Genomic DNA, 20,685 nt, shown 5'->3' with positions numbered 1-20,685 from the left:
ATCAGCCTTCTTGATGGTCCAGCTCTCACTTCCACACATCACTACTGGGAAAACCATAGCTTGAACTATACGGACCTATGTTGGCCCTTCATGGATCACTGCCTTGCCGTGGCGAAGGGGCTTGAATAACTCAGAGAAGCTGTGAACTATGCCAAGCAGGGCACCCAAGATGGACAGGTCATAGTGGAGAGTTTTGACCAAACGTGATCCACCTGGAGCAGGAACCGGCAAGCCACTCCAGTATCCCTGCCAAGAAAACTCCATGGACAAAGACAACAGGCAGATAGACAGACTGGTATAAATGAGATCAGGGAAGGGATGGAGAGAGCGAAGACAGACACACGCCGGCGGGTGAAAATCCCACCGGCAAAGCTTCGCAGCGGATGCCGGCGAGCAAAGCTTCACCTGTTGATCTCCCCACCTGCCTCACACATCCCACCTCGGTGCGACCGAGCCCTGCCGCGGACTCCTGCCTGGGCTCGCGTGTCCGATGGATCAGCCTCGCGCGGCGATCCCAAGGGAGCCAAAAGCGCAGCTCAGCCGTACGCCCAGTCGAGGGCAAAGGCGCGGCGGACTCCAATTCCCGTGGTGCCGCGGGGCGCGCACAGGCGCACTGGCCGCCGGTGCCTTTGGGGAGGGGGCGGCGGGCGGGGGAGGGGGTGATGTCAGCCCGGCGGCTGCTCCCGGGCAGCCAATGAGCGGCCTCCGACGGCAGGTGGGCTTGGCTGGCGGCGCGCGCGAGAGGCAGCGCTGGCTGGCTGTCCATTCAAGCCCCGCTCGCGGCTCGGCTGCAGCAGCTGGCGCCGGCAGCTCCGGGCCGTCGCTTCTCCTCCGCCGCCGCCACCGCCTCGCCACCCCGCCCCGCAGGCTGGGCATCCGAGGGGGCCGCTTGGATGCCCCTGCCCTGGGGGAGGCAGCGCGCTGAGCCCGGGCAGGGGCAAGCCAGGGCCGGGAGATGGAGCCGTCGGGGCCCTTCCACGACTCCGGCGTGGGCGATCTGGACGCCGACGAGTCGCGCCCGCCTTGCCCGCCCTCGGGGGACGAGCCGCGCCCGTCCGCCGCGCCCCCCAGCTTGGCTCCAGCGGCGGCGGCGACGGCGGCGGCGGCGGCGGGTCCCCTGCGGGCTCCTCCCCCGGTGGCCGCCCTCCGCCCTTCCTCCCGCCAAGGGAGCCAGCCCAATGTAAGCGGCGAGCACTGGGCGGCCCCGGGCCACTCGCCCAGCTCCAGCGGCGGCGGCGGCGCGGGCACGGGCGGCAAGCACCGGCAGGCCAGCCCGCTGGCGCACCGGCGGGACAGCAACCCCTTCACCGAGATCGCCATGAGCTCGTGCAAGTACAGCGGCGGCGTCATGAAGCCGCTCAGCCGCCTCAGCGCCTCCCGTCGGAACCTGCTGGACGCCGAGGCCGCCGCCGAAGCGCAGCCGTTGCAACTTCTGGGCGCCGGGGCTCACCCGCCGGAGATCGTCATCTCCCGGGAGGACAACCACTCCCCGCAAGGGCTGCACCCCAACACGGCAGGGCTGTCGGGGACCGGAGGTGGCCCCCACAAGCACCCGCCCGTCGGGGGGCCCTCCTTCGCCAAAGCGCCCAAGCGCAAGAACCAGAACATCGGCTACCGCCTGGGCCACCGGCGCGCCCTCTTCGAGAAGCGGAAAAGGCTCAGCGATTACGCGCTCATCTTCGGCATGTTCGGCATCGTCGTGATGGTCATCGAGACGGAGCTGTCGTGGGGCTTGTACTCCAAGGTAGGCGCGGCTCCCCCCGGACCTCGGAAGGCGTGTGTGTGGTTTTATTGGGGGGGGGGAATGTCCTGGAAGGCGCCTTCCAACCTCTCCAAAAAGCGCGCACCGGCGCTCTCCAAACCAAGAAGGCAATTTCTGAATCGCGACGCGTGACTTTGTAGGGGAGGGAGGGTGGAAGGAAGAAGGGGAGCCACGTCTAAAAATTGGTGAGGGTATCTAGCATCTTGTGGGGGGTGGGAGGTGGCGTTAACATATCTCAGTCGTAAAGAGGGTGGGATGGAAAGCTGCTCCCCCCCCCCCCCCCGCCAACAGCAACCGAAGTTGCGCGCATGAATGTGCTCCCCATGGTAACGTTAGCGCCAATTGAAGTTTGCCTGGGTTTTCCCCTCCCTCCATTCACAGTTGCGGTCGATTCTTTTTGTGGGGGGCGGCGGAAGGGATGGCATGCTTAGGTGAGAGGGAAGACTCTGGTGGCTTCTTCCGCCCAAATTGCTCCCTTACCTCCCCAGAAAGAAGGCTTGATGGACCCCCCCACCCCCTTCTCCAGTAAGAGAAGGATACAGGTGGTATGGGGGGGGGGGAGGCTGTAGATAGAGAAAGAGAGAGAAGGGCGGGGTCACAGTGCTTTTTCCCCTGCTGTGTAATGCAAACCGTGCCTATTCGGAATTAAATCCCATTAAACCCGGCGGGGTTTACTCGCATGTAAATGGGATCGGGCATGCAGCCTGGAGTGCGTTTTCCCACCTAGCCAGTTTCCATCTCTGATCGCTATTGGAAGATGATTGGGGGTGGGGAGCAGGGAAAAAATGGTCAGTGGGTTTCTGCTCACAGTATTCTCTTATTTTTCACCCACCCCACTTGACTCTTGGGCAAGCACACCCTACTGCTGTCTCCATAGGAGAATATTCCGGGATTTGGGGGGTGGGCATTCGTGGCTGCCGTTTAAGGCTTGTAGTACATCATAGCGGAGGGGTGATGGGTTGCATTTTGAGAGCTCCCCCACCCCCTGACTCAGAGCCAAGATTGTCCTCCATGTTCCCCCTCTTTCCTCAATCGGGGTTTTCTATGGGGTAATCCGGCTGTTGATTTCTGTAGGGAGCTACTGGGGGTTGCAGCTGCTTTTCAGCTTGCAGTCATGTGATTTTGACTAGTGTGTGTGTGTGAGAGAGAGAGGAAGATGATGGACAGGAAACCCCTTAATCATTTGAGACATGAGGCACCCGCCATGAGGCCCTGATGCTGCTGGGTTCCTGGCCCCCCCCTCTCGGAATCTGAAATGCACAGTGGTTCTTCTTCCCTCCTTCTGCTGCTGCTGTAGCTCAGTGGCAGAGAATCTGCTTTTGCATCAGAAGGTACCTGGTTCGATTCCCAATGGCATCTCCAGGTAGGGAGGTCCCCTTCCTGCAACCCTGGAGAGCTGCTGCCAGCCTGTGTAGACAATATTGAGATCAGTGGTCTGTACTCAGGCAGCTCCCCATGTTCCCTTTTTGCCCTTTTCAATAAAGCACTTAAGAAAAGCCTGCCTGGATCTGGCCAAAGGCCATTTAACATGTTGCTTTCAGTAGGGCACACCTTTTCCTCCACTAGATTTATGCCGGAATTAAAGGGCTTTGGGGATGAAATAACTCCTCAAACCCTTGTTTAGGGGTCCCTCTAACCTGACATTCGAGCTTCATGTGTACCAGAACTGTAGGGGGCAGAATTAAGGATGTTGCTCTGGCTTGGTATCTGTTGAGAGTTTTTATTGCTTGGGAGTTGCCTTCCCCTTGGGGGCTGTTGGCTCCCTATCTGAGCCCAGTTAGCCTTGTGCTGCCCTGTGGCATGGCGTTCCAGAGGTGAACTCTGTGCCGAAAACCCCCCTGTTTCAGCTCATTGATTGTGGAGATGGGGAAACTCAAAGCACTCTGTATGTTGCTGGACTCCCGATGGATTGGTCATGAGTGATGGGAGCTGGAATTCCGCCATAGGTTCTCCATCCATTGTTAAAGGAGTGGTGCTGGAGGAACGAATGTTTAGAGAATGACAGTCCTTGGTTGTGTGGACAGCTAGATGCTGCTACCAATAATTGACATAATATTAAAACGTATTTATTTATCGCTAATTTCATCTACAAATAATTTCCCAGCGGGCGTCCCAAAGCGTTTTGCAATATTGTGAAAGCATATATCAAACAGCTGCATGTGTTTAAAAACAGTTAAAATATTAACGTATTTTATAGACAGTCTTAATTTTATATATAACACCCATCTTAAAACAGTAAGAACAATCACTCATATATCATATAGATACAAGCGAGCTTAGCATGTCAGACCCAGACCTGGGAGAGCAGGATTCGAATCCGCACCCAGCCGTGAAGCTTAGTAGGTGACCTTGGGCCAATCGCATACTCTCAGCCTAGCCTACCTCCCAGGGTTGTTGTGAGAATAAAATGGGGTGGAGGGGAACAATGTAAGGTGCATTGAGCTCCTTGGGAGGAAAGGTGGGATACAAATGTAATTCATAATAATAATAAATTATAATATCATTCGTGCATATGATCCTTTGGGAGGGCGGGATCTGTTCTTAATCCTCGCTGCCAATTAATTTCATTGGGTCATCCCCCAAATTCCAATATCAGGAGGAAAAGGCAATAGCTTTTTCTGCCTACCCCCTTGGCACCACTCCCATTTTCATAAGTTCCTGTTATGCACACACACATCTCAAATCAGTCACCTTATTTTCCAACCTGAGGATGATGAATCCAGTGGCCCTTTCCAATATTGCTGCCTTCTGACTCCCATCTCAACAGGCCAGTGCTGGCTGGGGATGATGGGAGTTGTAGTCCAACAACATCTGGAGGGTGACAGATGTTACCAGCCCTGCTTTATGCCACATTTGAACCATACATTTCAAGCACCACAATACCACTTTAACCAGCTTCCCTCCCTCCTCCCACAAGACTTATGGGAACTGCAGTTTGTTAAAGGTGCTAAGGGTTGTTAGGAAAACCCCAGTTCCCTTCGCAGAGCTACAATTCCCAGTTCCCTGTTAAGAAGCATTGATTGTTAAACCACTCCTTAGGGAGGAAGAGCAGCATAGAAATCATATATATATATATATATATATATATATATATATATATATAGACAGCTGGACAAAACTGGGAAGCAAGATGTGGTCATGGGGCATTGCCTGATGTTTGCTCCCCTCCGAGAGGCCTGGTATGGAGAGATAGACTGCCACGGGACATGGAAGTTCATACTTAGGTAAAAGTAAAGGGACCCCTGACCATTAGGTCCAGTCGTGTCCGACCCTGGGGTTGCGGCGCTCATCTCGCTTTATTGGCCAAGGGAGCCGGTGTACAGCTTCCGGGTCATGTGGGCAGCATGACTAAGCCGCTTCTGGCGAACCAGAGCAGCGCACGGAAACGCCGTTTACCTTCCCGCCAGAGCGGTACATGTTTATCTACTTGCACTTTGACGTGCTTTCGAACTGCTAGGTTGGCAGGAGCAGGGACCGAGCAACAGGAGCTCACCCCGTCGCGGGGATTCGAACTGCTGACCTTCTGATCGGCAAGTCCTAGGCTCTGTGGTTTAACCCACAGCGCCACCCGCACACAGGTGGATTGATTTTGCCCCCTGAACTAGCTCGTTTGGAAAAATTGTTCCATACGCCACAGTAGTGAGGTAGAGAATTTTAGGCTTGGGGGTTCAAGCCTCTCTAACTCCTTCCCTCCCTAGGCCCCCTCCCCAGCCACGTTGTTTAAAGTCTCTGCTTTGTACCCTCCATGGATGTTTCTGTGTGGCTGGAATGTGTTCTTGAACTCTGATAATGCATCTTGTTTTACTTGGAGGGAAGATGAAGATGTCGTGGGAATGTAGAATCGTAGCGTTGGAAGGGACCTTCAGAGTCATCTAGTCCAACTAGACTAGTCATCTAGTCCAAATCTCTGCAGTGCAGGAATCTCAGCTAAATGTAGAAACTAGCTAAAAGTACAGAAGGAAAAATGGGCACCCGTTGCCCCGCCCACTTTGTCCTCTGGCCCCGCCCACACCTGGCATGTGGCCCCCAGCAGGCAATGTGGCCCTCAGACTGAAAAAAGGTCCCCTCTGCTCCTCCCATCACTGTCCTGTCTCCCTCTGTTCCACCCCTGCCCCCATTTGTGTGTTTGGCACTGTAAGCTCCGTGGAGGCGGAGACCTGGCTTCCCCTCTAGGAATCTCCCTCCGGGGACATCTATGCTGCTGCTTTTCTTTTCACAATGACACTCTGCAGCATTTCAAGGTCACTTTCCTTCTGGGAGGGCAGAAAGTGGCTGCAGTGCTTTAGCATCTGACCAGCAGGGTTGATGAGCAGGGCTTGAGCTATATGAGTTCACAGGGGACTGGGGAGGCTGCAACTCTCCAGGTGTTGTTGGACTCCAACTCCCAGCAGCCCTAGCAGCAGGCACGGCCACGGCAAGGAATGATGGGAGTTGTAGTCCAACCAATAATCTGCAGGGCTAAAGACACTCCCATCTGTGGCCCAGGCGAAAATATTAATTTTAGTTTTTTTATTTTAATTTTGCTTCTTCTTTCTGGCCTCTTGCTAAACACAGATAATGGGGGTGGCGGCGTCATGTTCCCACGGGGGCCTCTTCTTGCTTTGTAAGGGAAGGGGCTGAAATCGTATGTGTTTTTAGGGTAATAATATAATTTTTTATTTATACCCCGCCCTTCCCAGTTCAGAAAACCGGGCTCAGGTTTTAACAACAAATTTAAAACACTTAATTGATGCAACAAAAAACAGCATAAAATATAGTATAAAATGTATATAACAATAAATTCAGAATTCAAAAATCAATTTAGGGGGGAAATCCATCCAATAAACATTAGATGATCACCAGGGCTAGCTGGCTAAATTAGTCCTATTTGGGCCAGCGAGGAGACCAGGGGAGAATTAGCTGTGGGATCCCAGAGCGGGTAATCTTCAAAAAAAGGGGGAGGGGGAGGGAAGGAAGGGGAATAAAAGATCAGGCTAAGTTCAAATTGAAAGCCAGGCGGAATAGCTCTGTCTTACAGGCCCTGCGGAAGGAAGTTAAATCCTGCGGGGCCCTGGTCTCATGGGACAGAGCATTCCACCAGGTCGGAGCCATCACTGAGAAGGCCCTGGCCCTGGTGGAGGATAGTCTGACTTCCTTAGGGAATGGACCCATTCACCTGCCCTAGATCCTATTCATTCTGAATTTCATTTCGATCCCCCTCCCCATTGCCTTTCCATCAAGAGTCTGGGGCAGACAAGGGGAAGGTGCCTTTTAAGATTCTGACACCCGAGGAACGTGCATTTACGGCTATTGCGACCTCTTTGTGCCACAGGACTTTTAAGCTCAGCTTCAGAGAGTTGGTGGTTAGAATCCCCACGACGGGGTGAGCTCCCGTTGCTCGGTCCCTGCTCCTGCCAACCTAGCAGTTCAAAAGCACGTCAAAGTGCAAGTAGATAAATAGGTACCGCTCCAGCAGGAAGGTAAACGGCGTTTCCGTGCGCTGCTCTGGTTCGCCAGAAGCGGCTTAGTCATGCTGGCCACATGACCCGGAAGCTGTACGCTGGCTCCCTTGGCCAGTAAAGCGAGATGAGTGTTGCAACCCCAGAGTCATCTGCGACTGGACCTAATGGTCAGGGGTCCCTTTACTTTTACCAGTGTCATCTAGTCCAAACCCCTGCAATGCAGGAGGCTTTTGCCGAATGTGGGGCTCAAACCCACGACCTTGAGATTAAGAGTCTCCTGCTCTACTGACTGAGCTGTCCAGCAGCTAGGGGCTTGCAAACTCTTTGGAGCTGAACTCACTACTGGGGGAACTGAGAGCGGTGTGGCAGTTAGAGCGCCAGTCTCGGACTGGTAGAGATACGGGTTCAAATCCCCACCCAGCCGATTATGTTCACGGGGGACAGGAATCTTGCTCCAATAACAATCTCTTGCTCTAACCTACCTTGCAGGGATGCTGTGAGCGTAAAGGGGGGTGGGCGTAGCAGAGTGGAAGGCTGGCAGCCCAGCAGTGGGCGGAGCCAGAGCCAGTGGGAAGCTGAGCCGTCCCCTGATTGGTTGTTGTTAAAAGGGCAGGTAGGTGGGGTTGGTTGAGGACAGGCTGCCAGAATGAATCTTTCTCAACCTTGGGCTAATTGCTCTTTCTTGCCTACCTCGCAGGGTGGTTGTTGTGTGGCAAGAAAATCTGGCAGCTGCTCTTTCTGCACATAACCTTCCCTTACAGAGATACAGCGCTGGGGGAAGCAAGGGCACCACCACCTTTGAGCTCTTTGGTGGCGAGAAATGCAAGGAATAAAACAAGCAAATAGACCTTCCTGGCTGGGTGGGTGTGAGACGGTTTGTCAGCCGGCAAAACGCGGCTGCTGTGCACATGCGCAGGAGGCATTCTCCTCCATTAATTAATCTGCTTGTTCCGTACTGCATCCTAGCCTAGGGAGAGAGCATGCACACCGCGTCAGGCTTGCAAAGTTGTGGCTGGCATTGGGAATCTTAAGGGTGAGCATGCGTCCAGCTGGACCTCTCTGTCTGGCTCTCCATGCAACACCCCTCGCTGGTTCTGCATTGCACCCTGATTATTTCCCCCAGGCCGAACTGTGACCTTGGATTCCCGATTGTGGCTGCCTCGATTCCCCACCCCTTCCTTAAGCTCTCTGCCTCCATGCCCTATCTGCATTATGGCTATAACAAAAGTCATACTGCCCTGCCTTGCAGGGGGGTTGTGAGGATACTGTGGAGTGATGCATAAATGAGGGTTAGGGAAAACTGTGATTTCCCCCCCTCCAACATTAATTGCATTCATATCCCACCATTTCCTCCAAGGAGATCAGGGCAGTGTACGTGGCTCTCTTGGTCTCCGCAACAACCCTGTGAGGTAGGTTAGACTGAGAGGGAGCGACTGGCCCAAGGTCACCCCATGATCTTCTTGCTCAGGTGGGGATTTGAACCTTGACCACCCAGGCCCTAGTCTAACACTTGAATCACCACACTACTATGGCCCTCCCAGATGCTGCAAGTCTCATAATCCCAGACCATTGACCATTCTGGCTGGAGGCTGATGGGAGCTGAAGTCCAGGAGACATCACTGCACCCTTCTGTGAGTGCATTTAACATGTGGTCCCTGATTGGTTGGGACATGTGTTTAAGACGCCGCCGAAGCCCTCCAGGTGTTGCTGGACTCCAACTCCCATCATCCTTGACCATTGGCCATGCTGATGGGAGCTGGAGTCCAGGAGACATCACTGCACCCTTCTGTGAGTGCATTTAATATGTGGTCCCTGATTGGTTGGGACATGTGTTTAGAAAGCCACTGAGGCCCTCCAGGTGTTGCTGCATTCCAACTCCCATCATCCTTGACCATTGGCCATGCTGATGGGAGCTGGAGTCCAGGAGACATCACTGCACCCTTCTGTGAGTGCATTTAATATGTGGTCCCTGATTGGTTGGGACATGTGTTTAGAAAGCCACTGAGGCCCTCCAGGTGTTGCTGCATTCCAACTCCCATCATCCTTGACCATTGGCCATGCTGATGGGAGCTGGAGTCCAGGAGACATCACTGCACCCTTCTGTGAGTGCATTTAATATGTGGTCCCTGATTGGTTGGGACATGTGTTTAGGATGCCTCTGAAGCCCTCCAGGTGTTGCTGGACTACAGCACCCATCACCCCTGTGCTCTCTGGGGGCTGCTGGGAGCTGGAGTCTAGCCGCCTCCCCCGAGGGCACTGGGTCCCCCCCCCCAATCCCTGGGATGAATGCTAAGATATTCTCCCTGGCCCTGATTGCTTCTGATTTCGACACCACCTTCCCCGCTCTCCTGCCAGGCTCGCCTGGGTACCTGCGTGTCTGCATTTAGAAGGCTGGGGGAAGGAGTGAAGTTCTCTGCGGGGAAGGGAACGTTGGCATGGGAACTCTTTCCAGGGCCTGAGAAGCCTGGCGGGGAGGCAGGGCTGCTCTCTGGGGACTTGCCAAGGAAAATCACACACCCTCACACTCTTCTCCCCACCACCACCACCAACCGGAAAAAAACCACACAAAAAAAAACCCCACGAAGAATGTGTGTGACGCTGGCACTTTGCCACCTCTGGGGTTGGTGTGATCCGGAGCCTGCCCCTTGTTGCAACACAATAGCAGGTCCCAAGGTTAGGCTGGGGGAAGCGTTTTTGCTTTCTTCTCTTGCCAGTTGGTAGCTAAATATATCTCTTGCCTTCTCTCCCCCCCCCTCCAATCTTGATTCTGCATTCACTCTTTTCCCAGCTCTGAGGAAGAGCAGCACTTGATATCTTTTTTTAAAATATATATACAGTATTAAGGAGGTGATGGAGATCAAGTCAGCTAAGCAATGTGAGCTCCCAGCCTCAAATCCCTGCTTCCTTGTGCGGGGTAATCTGTGCATCCTCAGGGGCATCCTTGTTTTATGCAGATCCTTACCTTCTTATTTTGCTTTTTTTCAACCCCCCCCCCAGTTGAATTTTAATAGCAGCTTTCAGGAGAAGGAAAGGAAAGGAAAATAAAAGGAACTAGAAAGATTAAGTTGCCAGAGTTCCAGGGTCTGGAAACTAAGCCTTATGAGGAATGATTGAAGGAGCTGGGTATGTTTAGCCTGGAAAAGAGGAGATTGAGAGAAGATAGGATAGCCATCTTAAAATATCTCAAGGGCTGTCACATGGAAGATGGAGCAAGATGGTTTTCTTCTGCTCTGGAGTGTAGGACCTGAACAAATGGATTCAGGTTACAAGAAAGGAGATTCCGACTGAACATCCCTCAGGAGATTGTGCACCTTTGCATTAGCTGAGATTCCTGCATTTCAGGGGGTTGGACTAGATGACCCTTGGGGTCCCTTCCAACTCTACAATTGTATGATTCTGTGATTTACTGAGTTGACCATTCCCTTCGTTACTTAGAAAAACATTAGTGCATTTTTGTTTCCTTTTTATCAACATATTTGTTAATCTTTAAAAACTTCATACAGAGGAAACAATGGAAAAAGCACAGGATGAAAATAGGCAGACCCAGAAATGTATCTGCTTGCTTGTTTAGATGTTCAAGTTTGTCACCTGAATCAAAGCTACTACAGTGGTACCTCGGATTAAGAACTTAATTCGTTCTGGAGGTCCGTTCTTAAGCTGAAACCGTTCTTAACTTGAGGTACCACTTTAGCTAATGGGGCCTCCGCTGCCGCCTCCACCATGTGATTTCTGTTCTCATCCTGAAGCAAAGTTCTTAACCTGAGGTACTATTTCTGGGTTAGCAAAGTCTATAACCTGAAGCATATGTAACCTGAAGTGCCTGTAACCCGAGGTACCACTGTACATACCAGATTTTATCATCCTGTCTTGCCACTGTTGGAGGGTTACTTTCCTTGGTCCCTGCAGGCTCTGCCTGTGAGGTTCTGGATATTCAAAATGAAACTGCAGAGATGCAACAGTCAGAGCTAGGTTTCTCCTTCCCTTTCCCAAACTGACTTTTATTCTCTCTCCCCTGCTGATGTGTAAATAAATCTTGCCAGCCCAAGGTCTGGTTGGAGCGTAGCTGTCGTGCCTGTTATGAGCTTGAGCTGAAATCTAGGAACTGTGAAATTTTTAGGAGGGGTGATGGGACAAGTGAGATCCTGGAAGGAAAAACTTAAGCACTCCTGAAAGCTGTCATCCTCACTTTGTTTTTTTTTACCTGGGAGTAAATCCCATTGGACACAGTGCGGCTTCCTTCTAAGTAGACTGAGGACTGCTCGGTTAATCTTGTTTGTTCAGTGAGAGAGGCCGTAGGCACTGTGTGAAATTTCTCAGATGAATCTGATAGAGCTTAAAGATCACCCTAGAATCATAAAATTGTGGAGTTGGAAGGAACCCCAAGAGTCATCTAGTCTAACCCTCTCTCAGTCTCCTCTTTTCCAGGCTAAACGTACCCAGCTCCTTCAACCATTCCTCATAAGGCTTGGTTTCTAGACCCTAGATCATCTTTTTTCTTAAAAAAATAATATTTATTATTTTCCATACATAAATATAACAAAAGAAAAGATTGACAATAATAAAGAAAAAAGAATAACACAGAAAAAAGAAAGAGAAAAAAGAATATAAAACATAAAATGCAACAAATCTTCACTGCACTAACACTTAATTAATTAGAATCCATCTTCATAAACATATTATTTGACTTCCTTAAATCTCTTCCATCTGAATTTCTTAGTAATTATATATAGCAGTTTCCAAAATCATTATTTCATAAACCATATCACAGTCATAATCATATTTCGACCCTAGATCATCTTGGTCGCCCTTCTCTGCGCACGTTCCAGCTTGTCATCGAGGCCACATTCACAACATACATCATAGCTTCTCCCAAAGAATTCTGGGAGTTGTAGTTTATCAAGGGTGCTGAGAGTTGTTAGGAGGTTCCCCCCATTCCCCTCTCAGAACTACAGTTCCCAGAGTGGTTTAACAATCGATTCTTCTTCCCAGGGAACTCTGGGAATTGTAACAAAAATAAGAACACATTATTCTTATTTTGGGTGTGACTAGTGCTATACAGAGTCCCAGAGGACAGGGCCCTGCCCCTATGAGCTTACAGTCTTACAGATTTGACCACAGGTGAAACAATAGAAGAAGACTGGAGGCCTAAGTAAACAAGGAAGTGGTATGCAATGGTTAAGCTCAGTTAACAGACACATTTTGAATTTGGAGAGAGCACTGAGGGCGCCTGTCACAAAAAAAAAGCTGCTTATAGGGGAATGGACACGGCCTAACGCAAAATGGCTGCAGCATGACACAAAATTAGAGAGACAGCCACCCCATGCAACTGTATTCTTACCACAGGAAATCAGTTTTTCCCCGCTGATCCTGATTGTGGCGATTACACAATATTGATTTTTTTTACACACACAAACTGATGCTGCTGGTGTCTTATAGTAACAGGGAGCAGCATTCCTCAGTACCAGGGAAAATATGCAAGGTGGCCACAGTCTCATTTTGCAGAAATCGCTTAGGATGTCCCTGCACATTTCTTTGTATTTATTAAGGGTGCTGAGAGTTGTCGGGGTCTCATATTCCCCCTCACAGAGCTGCAATTCCCAGAGTGGTTTAACAATCGATCCCTTTTCACAGGGAACGGTGGGAATTGCAGCTCTGTGAGGGGAGCGTAGGCCTCCTCTGAAGAACTCTCAGTACATTTAACGAACAACACTTCCCAGAATCCTTTGGGGGGAAGCCATGACTGTGATACCATAGTGCAGGCATAGGCAAACTCGGCCCTCCAGATGTTTTGGGACCATAGCTGTCAACTTTTCCCTTTTCTTGTGAGGAATCCTATTCGGAATAAGGGAATTTCCCTTTAAAAAAAGGGAAACGTTGACAGCTATGTTTGGGACTACAACTCCCATCATCCCTGAGCAGTGGCCCTATTAGCTAGGGATGATGGGAGTTGGAGTTCCAAAACAACTAGAGGGCCGAGTTTGCCTATGACTGCCATAGTGCTTTAAACGAGGGTGTGAATATGGCTTAACAGAGACAATTTCAAGTACAGGACCCAGCCAAACAGATGTGGTGGTAATAATGGTCACATACACCTTCCATTTAAAGCACTGAGTGCGGTAACCAGTCATGGCTTCCCCCAAGGAATTATGGGAACTGTAGTTTGTTAAGGGTGCTGAGAGTTAGGAGACCTTCTCTCCTTCCCTTACAGAGCTACAGTTCCCAGAGTGGTTTAAGGAACAGTCCCTTCTCCTCTGGGAATTATAGCTCCATGAGGGGAAGTGGGGTCTTCTAACCACCCTTAACAAATGTCGTCTCCCAGAATCCTTTGCAGGGGAAGCCATGACTGTTCAAAGTGGTATGATGCTGGTTCACATGCAGACTGCAGATGAGACCAATCTCTTTCTGCCTTGCCAGGGCTGTCGTTACCCGCTTTGCCAGCCGGACCAGGGCAGAGGAAGTGGGGGGCAGCTTGGCAGCTTTCTCCTCTCGATTCCATGCCGTTTGGCTCGAAGTAGAGGGTGGCACGCCGCTCCCCTTGCTTCCCGCTTTTTGCGGTGGAGCTGGAGATTCCTGGGAGCTATAAATAATGCTCCGCAACCGCGCCTCTCCCCACCCCACCCCAAAAGCCCCAGTTCCTTCCCCCTGCCCTTCCCCGGCCAATCCTATTGTGTTCAGGAAATTGGAGCTGAGTTGGCAAGGGGCACCCTTTGCGTGGGCGGCTGGGGAAGAGGGGAACTAACAGCTGTGAGCAGAGGCGGGCAGAGAATTCCCTTCCACCAGGGCTGGGCTCGGGTGGCGCCTTGCCAGCAGTGCCCCTGCAGGGATGCCAATCAGCCTGCCTTTATCCTTAGAAATCTGCATGTTGCAGCCGTCTTCTTCTTTGAAATGGGCAACATTTTGTGCCGAAACCTTTTCCAGTTCCTCCCTCTCGCTGCTCTGCTTTGAGCCCCCATGGTCTCCCAACTGGGGTATGCCTTTATATTTTGTGGGGTGGGAGGAACAGAGTTTTTATTTTTGGAGGGGGGCTGAATGCAGAAGAGCGGCTTCAGGCTGTTTATTTATTGCATGCATATCCCACCTTTTCCTGTACCGAGCTCAAGGTGGCTTGCATGACTCTCCCCCTCCTCTGTTAATCCCCACAACAAGCCTGTGAGGTAGGATAGTCCAAAAGGCCCTGACCTCAATGAGCTTCATGGCCGAGTGGGGATTTGAACCCTGGTCTCCCAGGTCGTCGTCCGACACCTAACCACTGCACCACACTGCCTGTTATTACATTTCTATCCCACTTTCCTCCAGGGACCTCCAGGTGGCATACTGGTTCTCTCTCCCTCTCCATTTTAAACTCACAGCAACCCTGGAAGGTTGGATAGGCTGAGAGATTATGGCTACAGTGGTACCTCGGGTTAAGTACTTAATTCATTCCGGAGGTCCGTTCTTAACCTGAAACTGTTCTTAACCTGAAGCACCACTTTAGCTAATGGGGCCTCCTGCTGCCGTTGCGCTGTTGGAGCCTGATTTCTGTTCTTATCCTGAAGCAAAGTTCTTAACCTGAAGCACTATTTCTGACTTAGCGGAATGTGTAACCTGAAGCGTATGTAACCTGACGCGTATGTAACCCGAGGTACCACTGTATTTTGTTGCCTTAGAACCGGACCCTTGGGGCCCTGGTCAGTGTGGCCAGTGTCCAGGGAATTATGGGAATTGTAGTCCAGCAACATTTAAAGTAATCCAGGTGAAAATAGATTTCATGCAAAAAAAACCCCCAAACCCCCATAGTTACATGTGAGTGATTGTATTTTCATGGGGTTGTTATCTTCCTCTTGCTTGAGTGAAAGGTCTCAAATGGTCCCAAACTAGACATAAAATGAAAATGGGGAGGGGGAAAAGGTTAAGCCTGTTTCCCTCACATCCTCAGACCCAAGGTGTGGAATAATGGCAAGGGGAGAGACTAGTTCTCCCCAACAGCCTTGTGAGGTAGGCCCAAGATATGGCGACCGGCCCAAGCTGACCTCGTGAGCTTTGTGGCTGAGTGTGGATTTGACTTTTCCACCCTAGACTGACACTCTTGAACCACATGGTTAGAGTGCTGGGGTAGGACTTGGGAGACGCCAGTTCGAATCCTAGCACAGCCGCGAAGCTCACTTCATGAGTAAGCTTGAGTTGAACGGATGTGGCTAGACTCCCAGCTCCTATCAACCACAGCAGCCGTGGCCAATGGTCTGATTGCTCATGTTTAGTTGATTTGATCCAGGTAGCGTTTAACAAAGAGAGCATCAAATTTTTCACGGTCTCTTTCTTGTCTCTCATCTTCAAATACATAACGCAGCAAGGCCAAACTATTAAGGGAGACCGCTCCATCCCAATTTCTGTGCTTCTTCCTTGCCCGTTCTCTGCCAGTGAGTCCAAATCTATTCCAGGCTAACATAATAAAAAAAATGAAACCTTTCCCTGATTTCTCTGGCAGGAGGATTTTACCTCAGACCTTGCGGTCCAGCATAGCTACGTGTATGACACCCCTGTTTAACAAGGGGATGGAGCAACATCGGGGCTTTCAGTGTTCGGAACTAGTCAGGCGCCGGGCGCATTTTGCACCTGGTTTTCGACCACAAGTGAAGATGCCTGGCATCTCTGCCATTTTGAGGTGCATGCCTGGGGATCATTGGATCTGGACTGTTCTCACATACTAACACCCTGATCATGTAGAATTCTATCAGTTACCGATACATTTTATCTGCACAGTTGGAACGAATTTCTGGAACTGTTAAGTTGTGGGTGAACATATCAGACAACACAGCGATTCTTCAAACAGCTCTTGTTTATTCACAGGCCAGGACAGAACTGAACTGAAGGGTTCAGCCAGCCTGCTTATATAGAGCTCCAGTACAATGTAACTGTAACAATTTTCTAAAACTATCCAATCACTGAACGTCACTTTCGATCCCTTATTTGCATAACTATCTACAGTATCGCCCTGCTGGCCCAGGGTGAGAACTTCAGTACATAACAGGAACCAGAATGCTTTTTCTCTGCAGCCTGAGCACGAGCAATCACCATTAAGAAAAAGGGGTTGGAATAGGCCAATATATATGTGGACTGTCCCTGGATCAAGCGACTTTTCTTCTTTAAGTTCTCAAAGCTCTTAACCTAGCTCAGGGTTGACATCTGAACTAGCCAGATGCTTAGCTGAGAATCAATCACAGCCAGTCAGTCATCTGAAAAATAAGGCTTTAGAGCCATTTTGCCCCAAAATGGCAACTAGATGTTATATTTTGGCGACTGTAGCCTTGGTTTTAAGGAGCCGTTTGGTGCCTAGCTTACATATCTGTGTTCCTAACATTGGCAGGCTTTATGGGTTAGAGCAGGGGTCAGCAAACTTTTTCAGCAGGGGGCCGGCCACTGTCCCTCAGACCTTGTGGGGGGCCGGACTATACAGTGGTACCTCGGGTTAAGTACTTAATTCGTTCCGGAGGTCCGTTCTTAACCTGAAACTGTACTTAACCTGAAGCACCACTTTAGCTAATGGGGCCTCCTGCTGCTGCCGCGCCGCCGGAGCACGATTTCTGTTCTTATCCTGAAGCAAAGTTCTTAACTTGAGGTACTATTTCTGGGTTAGCGGAGTCTGTAACCTGAAGCATATGTAACCCGAGGTACCACTGTATTTTGAAAAAAGAAGAACAAATTCCTGTCCCCCACAAATAACCCAGAGATGCATTTTAAATAAACGGACACATTCTACTCATGTGAAAACACCAGGCAGGCCCCACAAATAACTCAGAGATGCATTTTAAATAAAAGGACACATTCTATTCTCGTAAAAACATGCTGATTCCCGGACCGTCCACGGGCCAGATTTAGACGGCGATTGGGCCGGATCCGGCCCCCAGGCCTTAGTTTGCCTATCCATGGATTAGAGAAAAGGAGAAAGGTTGGAGGTGTGGATAGGGGAGTTTCCCATAAAGCGGAATGTTGGAAGGTTCAGGGCAGGCGAAAGGAACTACTTCTCTGCACATGGTTAAAATTTGGAATTGGCTCTGTGAAGAGTGAAGGCCACTAACTTGGATGGCTTTAAAAGAGGATTGGACAAAATCATGGTGGGCACGGCTGTGTTCTGCCTCCACTGTTGGAAGCGCTAATGTGCACCTGAATAGAAGTGGCTGAGAATGGCAGGTGGGGGGGAGTTGCTGGTGCGCTCAGGCCACAGCTGTCAACTTACAGATTTGAAAATAAGGGACCAGCAACCTCGAAAATAAGGGATTTTCGGGCAGCCCAAATAAGGAATTTTCAGAGCACAGGTACGTTCGACTTCTGAGCCCCTCCGAGCCAAAGGCAGAAAGCCCAGCCAGCAGCCAAACGAAGCCTCAAGCGGTGGTTCCCACAGCGCAGCAACCTGCCAAAGGGGATGCAGCAAAGAAAACCACCGTCACCTCTCCGCTGGGAAGCGCTGAGCAAAGGAGAGTCCCCAGGCAACGCGGCCGATTTGATCGGCACAAGGCATGCAAGCTCCACCCCCCAGTCGTTCTTAGACTCCTTATTGGGTGAGCAACGCAGCCAAGCAACACAGTTGGAGCCTCCCTCCTCCCTGGCCAGCAGGGAGGGAGGGAGAGGAGCTGCTTCCTTTGAAACCCGGGAAATTTAAGGGACATCATCAATAAGGGACAGCAGCGGGACATGGCGCTGGAATAAGGGACTTTCCCGCCAAATAAGGGACGGTTGACAGCTATGGCTCAGGCATTGCTTGCGGGGTCCTCCCCCCCCGGCGTGTTTGGCCAGCCACTGTGAGAACAGGAGGCTAGACTTGATGGGCTGCTGGCCTGATCCAACAGGCTGCTGTTATGTTCAGTGGGGATTGGCTATGTTCTGGATTGCAGCCTGTGGATTATGGGAGGAAAGCGGTTTTGGGATGGGCAGGTGCGTGTGGGGTAACCGCCGCCATTTGCTCTTTCCCCGAGCGATTCGCAAGTGGCTAATTTCAGGTCGCTTCGATCCATCCAGAGACACTAATTGGGTTTTGCGCTAGGCTGGGATGAGAAATATCTAAAGCCTCGAGAGGGTCAGGGCAGGAGTGTGTGCTCTTTGCGGATGGTACTAAGCATAATGAGGCTTTAATGCCTTTTTTGGTAAATGAAGGGGCTCTTTCCAACGGAGGGCTAACTCCTCTGTTCCTCAACGAGGGAGAGAGAAATCGATGGACAGTAATGGAGAGGATCAGAAGGAAATCGTTCTGAGAAATAACTTTGGGTTCTCCGCTGCCTGGAGGGCCTCAGCTTTAAGCTCTCCTAGAAATTGCCCACAGTCCTTTGCTCTGCGGGGCTCCTGTGCCTTTTTAACAGCTGCAAAAATCCAGCCGGCATGTTTTACCTCTCCCCATTGTCAGCCCTGTTGAATTTCTGCAGGAGGAAGGGAGATAACGCAGGTTCACCACCCCCTTTCTAAGATCCCCACTGTTAAGTTGTGGGTGAACATATCAGACGACACAGCGATTCTTCAGACAGCTCTTGTTTATTCACAGGCCAGAACAGAACTGAACTGAAGGGTTCAGTCAGCCTGCTTATATAGAGCTCCACTACAACGCAACAGGAACCACTTCCTGTAACTATCCAATCACTGAACGTCACTTTCAATCCCTTATTTGCATATGTGGACCTGAGTGAAAACTATCTACAGTATCCCCCTGCTGGCCCAGGGTGAGAACTTCAGTACATAACACCCACCACTGCTTAGTGGGTTGGGAAACAACTGAATAAGCAATAAAGAGGGGATGGGGTGGGGTGCATTGTGAACCCCGCTATCTTAGTCACACCCACTGCCAACATGAGGCCCCTGTAGGGTTTTGCTCTGAGCAGATGAGGCCCCCCCATATAGCAGAGCCCTTCTGTACCTGGCTCTCAACTCTCTTGCCCTTTAAGAGGGAGCTGCTTTTCGATGAATAAAAATAATAAACGAGGTGCCCCTGAGCACGTGCCAAGTGCAGCCCTCATAAACGCATCTCACGGCAAGTAGAGCAGCAGCAGCGAAATGCTGCTAGATGCTTATTCTGCTTTTGCATCCTGGAAAAGAATAAATCTTTATTTCTTTTTCTGTAAAATGAAAGAAGCCGGAGGGAGTAAGGGCAGGGAGGACGGAATACAACAGCCAATACAAACACGGTGGAGAAATGGAAAGGACACAGTTATTACCCAAGTAATATCCTAAACTAATGAGTGTGTGTGCACAGGAAAGTGTACTGGGGCCACCGAGGAAGCAATTACCATTAAAAAACAAAAATCAGTGAAGGATGTGTGCTCAGTAAATGAGGGCATGAATGAAAATGGTGATTATTTTCGTTCCCAGCTTTATTTTGCCCTCCAGAAACAGCAGGCACTGCACCCCTAGCAGAAGCAACTGATGGAACAAAATGCTTGTTAAGAAATTGAAATGCCTCTGCACTTCTTTGTGGCTTATTCTTCTTTTTTTTTGGAGGGGGAGACAAGGAGACACGACTGGATCACTTTTATTTGACATTAAAACACCCAAGGATGTAAAGCCTCCACCCCCCCGCCCTGCCCGCTGCTGTTTCAGAAACATTCAAAATCATCTCCCCAGCTCAAGCTGTCCTTAGCTTCTGAGAAACGAGGCTGCAGTCCTCACCCAACTTACCGGGGAGTAAACCCCATTGAATTCAGTAGGACTCCCTTCTGAGTAGATGTGGTTAGGACTCTGGTGCAAGTTAATAAATAGTCCAGGTGGGATGAAGGAGCGTCTCCACCCCCATTGTTCAGCCTGGACCCTGAGGTCCAGCTCTGAGGGTCTTCTGCTGGTTCCCTCACAGCGAGAAGTGAGGTTACAGGGCCTTCTCGGTGGTGGCGCCCGCCCTGTGGAACGCCTTCCCATGTTTAGGGAAGTTTTTAATGTTTGATGTTTTGTCGTGTTTTTAATATTCTGTTGGGAGCTGCCCAGAGTGGCTGGGGAAACCCAGCCGGATGGGCGGAGTAATAATAATAATAATAATAATAATAATAATAATATCCATGGGGTCTCTTCCAACTCTACAGTTCTATGATTCTGTGTTTAAAGTGGTATGATACTGCTTTATATATATGGTGCAGACAGCGGCCTCAGTTATGTGGATTTCAGTGAATGTACCATGAGTAGGACATGTACTTTTTGAGAATACTAAGGAAAAACCATCTTCCGCAGAAACTGCTGCTTGCCTTCTATCACTGTGCCATTGAGAGCGTGCTCACTTATGGCTTATGTGTGTGGTACGGAAGCTGTACTACCCAGGACAGGATGGGGTTGTGCAGGGTTGTTAAGGCAGCAGAGAGCATTGTTGGCTGCCCACTCTCCACCTTAGAGCAGATTTATGCCACAAGGTGCCATAGGAAGGCACTGGACATAGTAAAAGATCCATCGCATCCTGGTCACTGTCTCTTCGAGCTCTTGCCGTCGGGACGGAGATACAGGACGATGAAGACAAGAACGAGCCGTCTTAAGAACAGCTTC

General features: G+C 50.5%; 1 protein-coding gene across 1 annotated transcript in view; it reads left to right on the top strand.

Moving 5' to 3' along the window:
- The first annotated feature begins 940 nt into the window (after positions 1-940).
- KCNN3 (potassium calcium-activated channel subfamily N member 3) overlaps positions 941-20,685 on the top strand; it is a 97,110-nt gene continuing 77,365 nt past the window's right edge. Inside the window, exon 1 of the mRNA XM_080984617.1 lies at positions 941-1,744. Coding sequence (XP_080840743.1) covers positions 956-1,744 — 789 coding nt within the window. The 5' untranslated portion in view covers positions 941-955. The remainder of the gene's footprint in view (positions 1,745-20,685) is intronic.

This window comes from Podarcis pityusensis (genome assembly GCF_964106645.2).
Source record: "Podarcis pityusensis genome assembly, chromosome: 16".
NCBI classification, from domain to species: domain Eukaryota; kingdom Metazoa; phylum Chordata; class Lepidosauria; order Squamata; family Lacertidae; genus Podarcis; species Podarcis pityusensis.
Note: the sequence above shows the minus strand (reverse complement) of the source record. Positions and strands in the feature narration are given on the sequence as shown.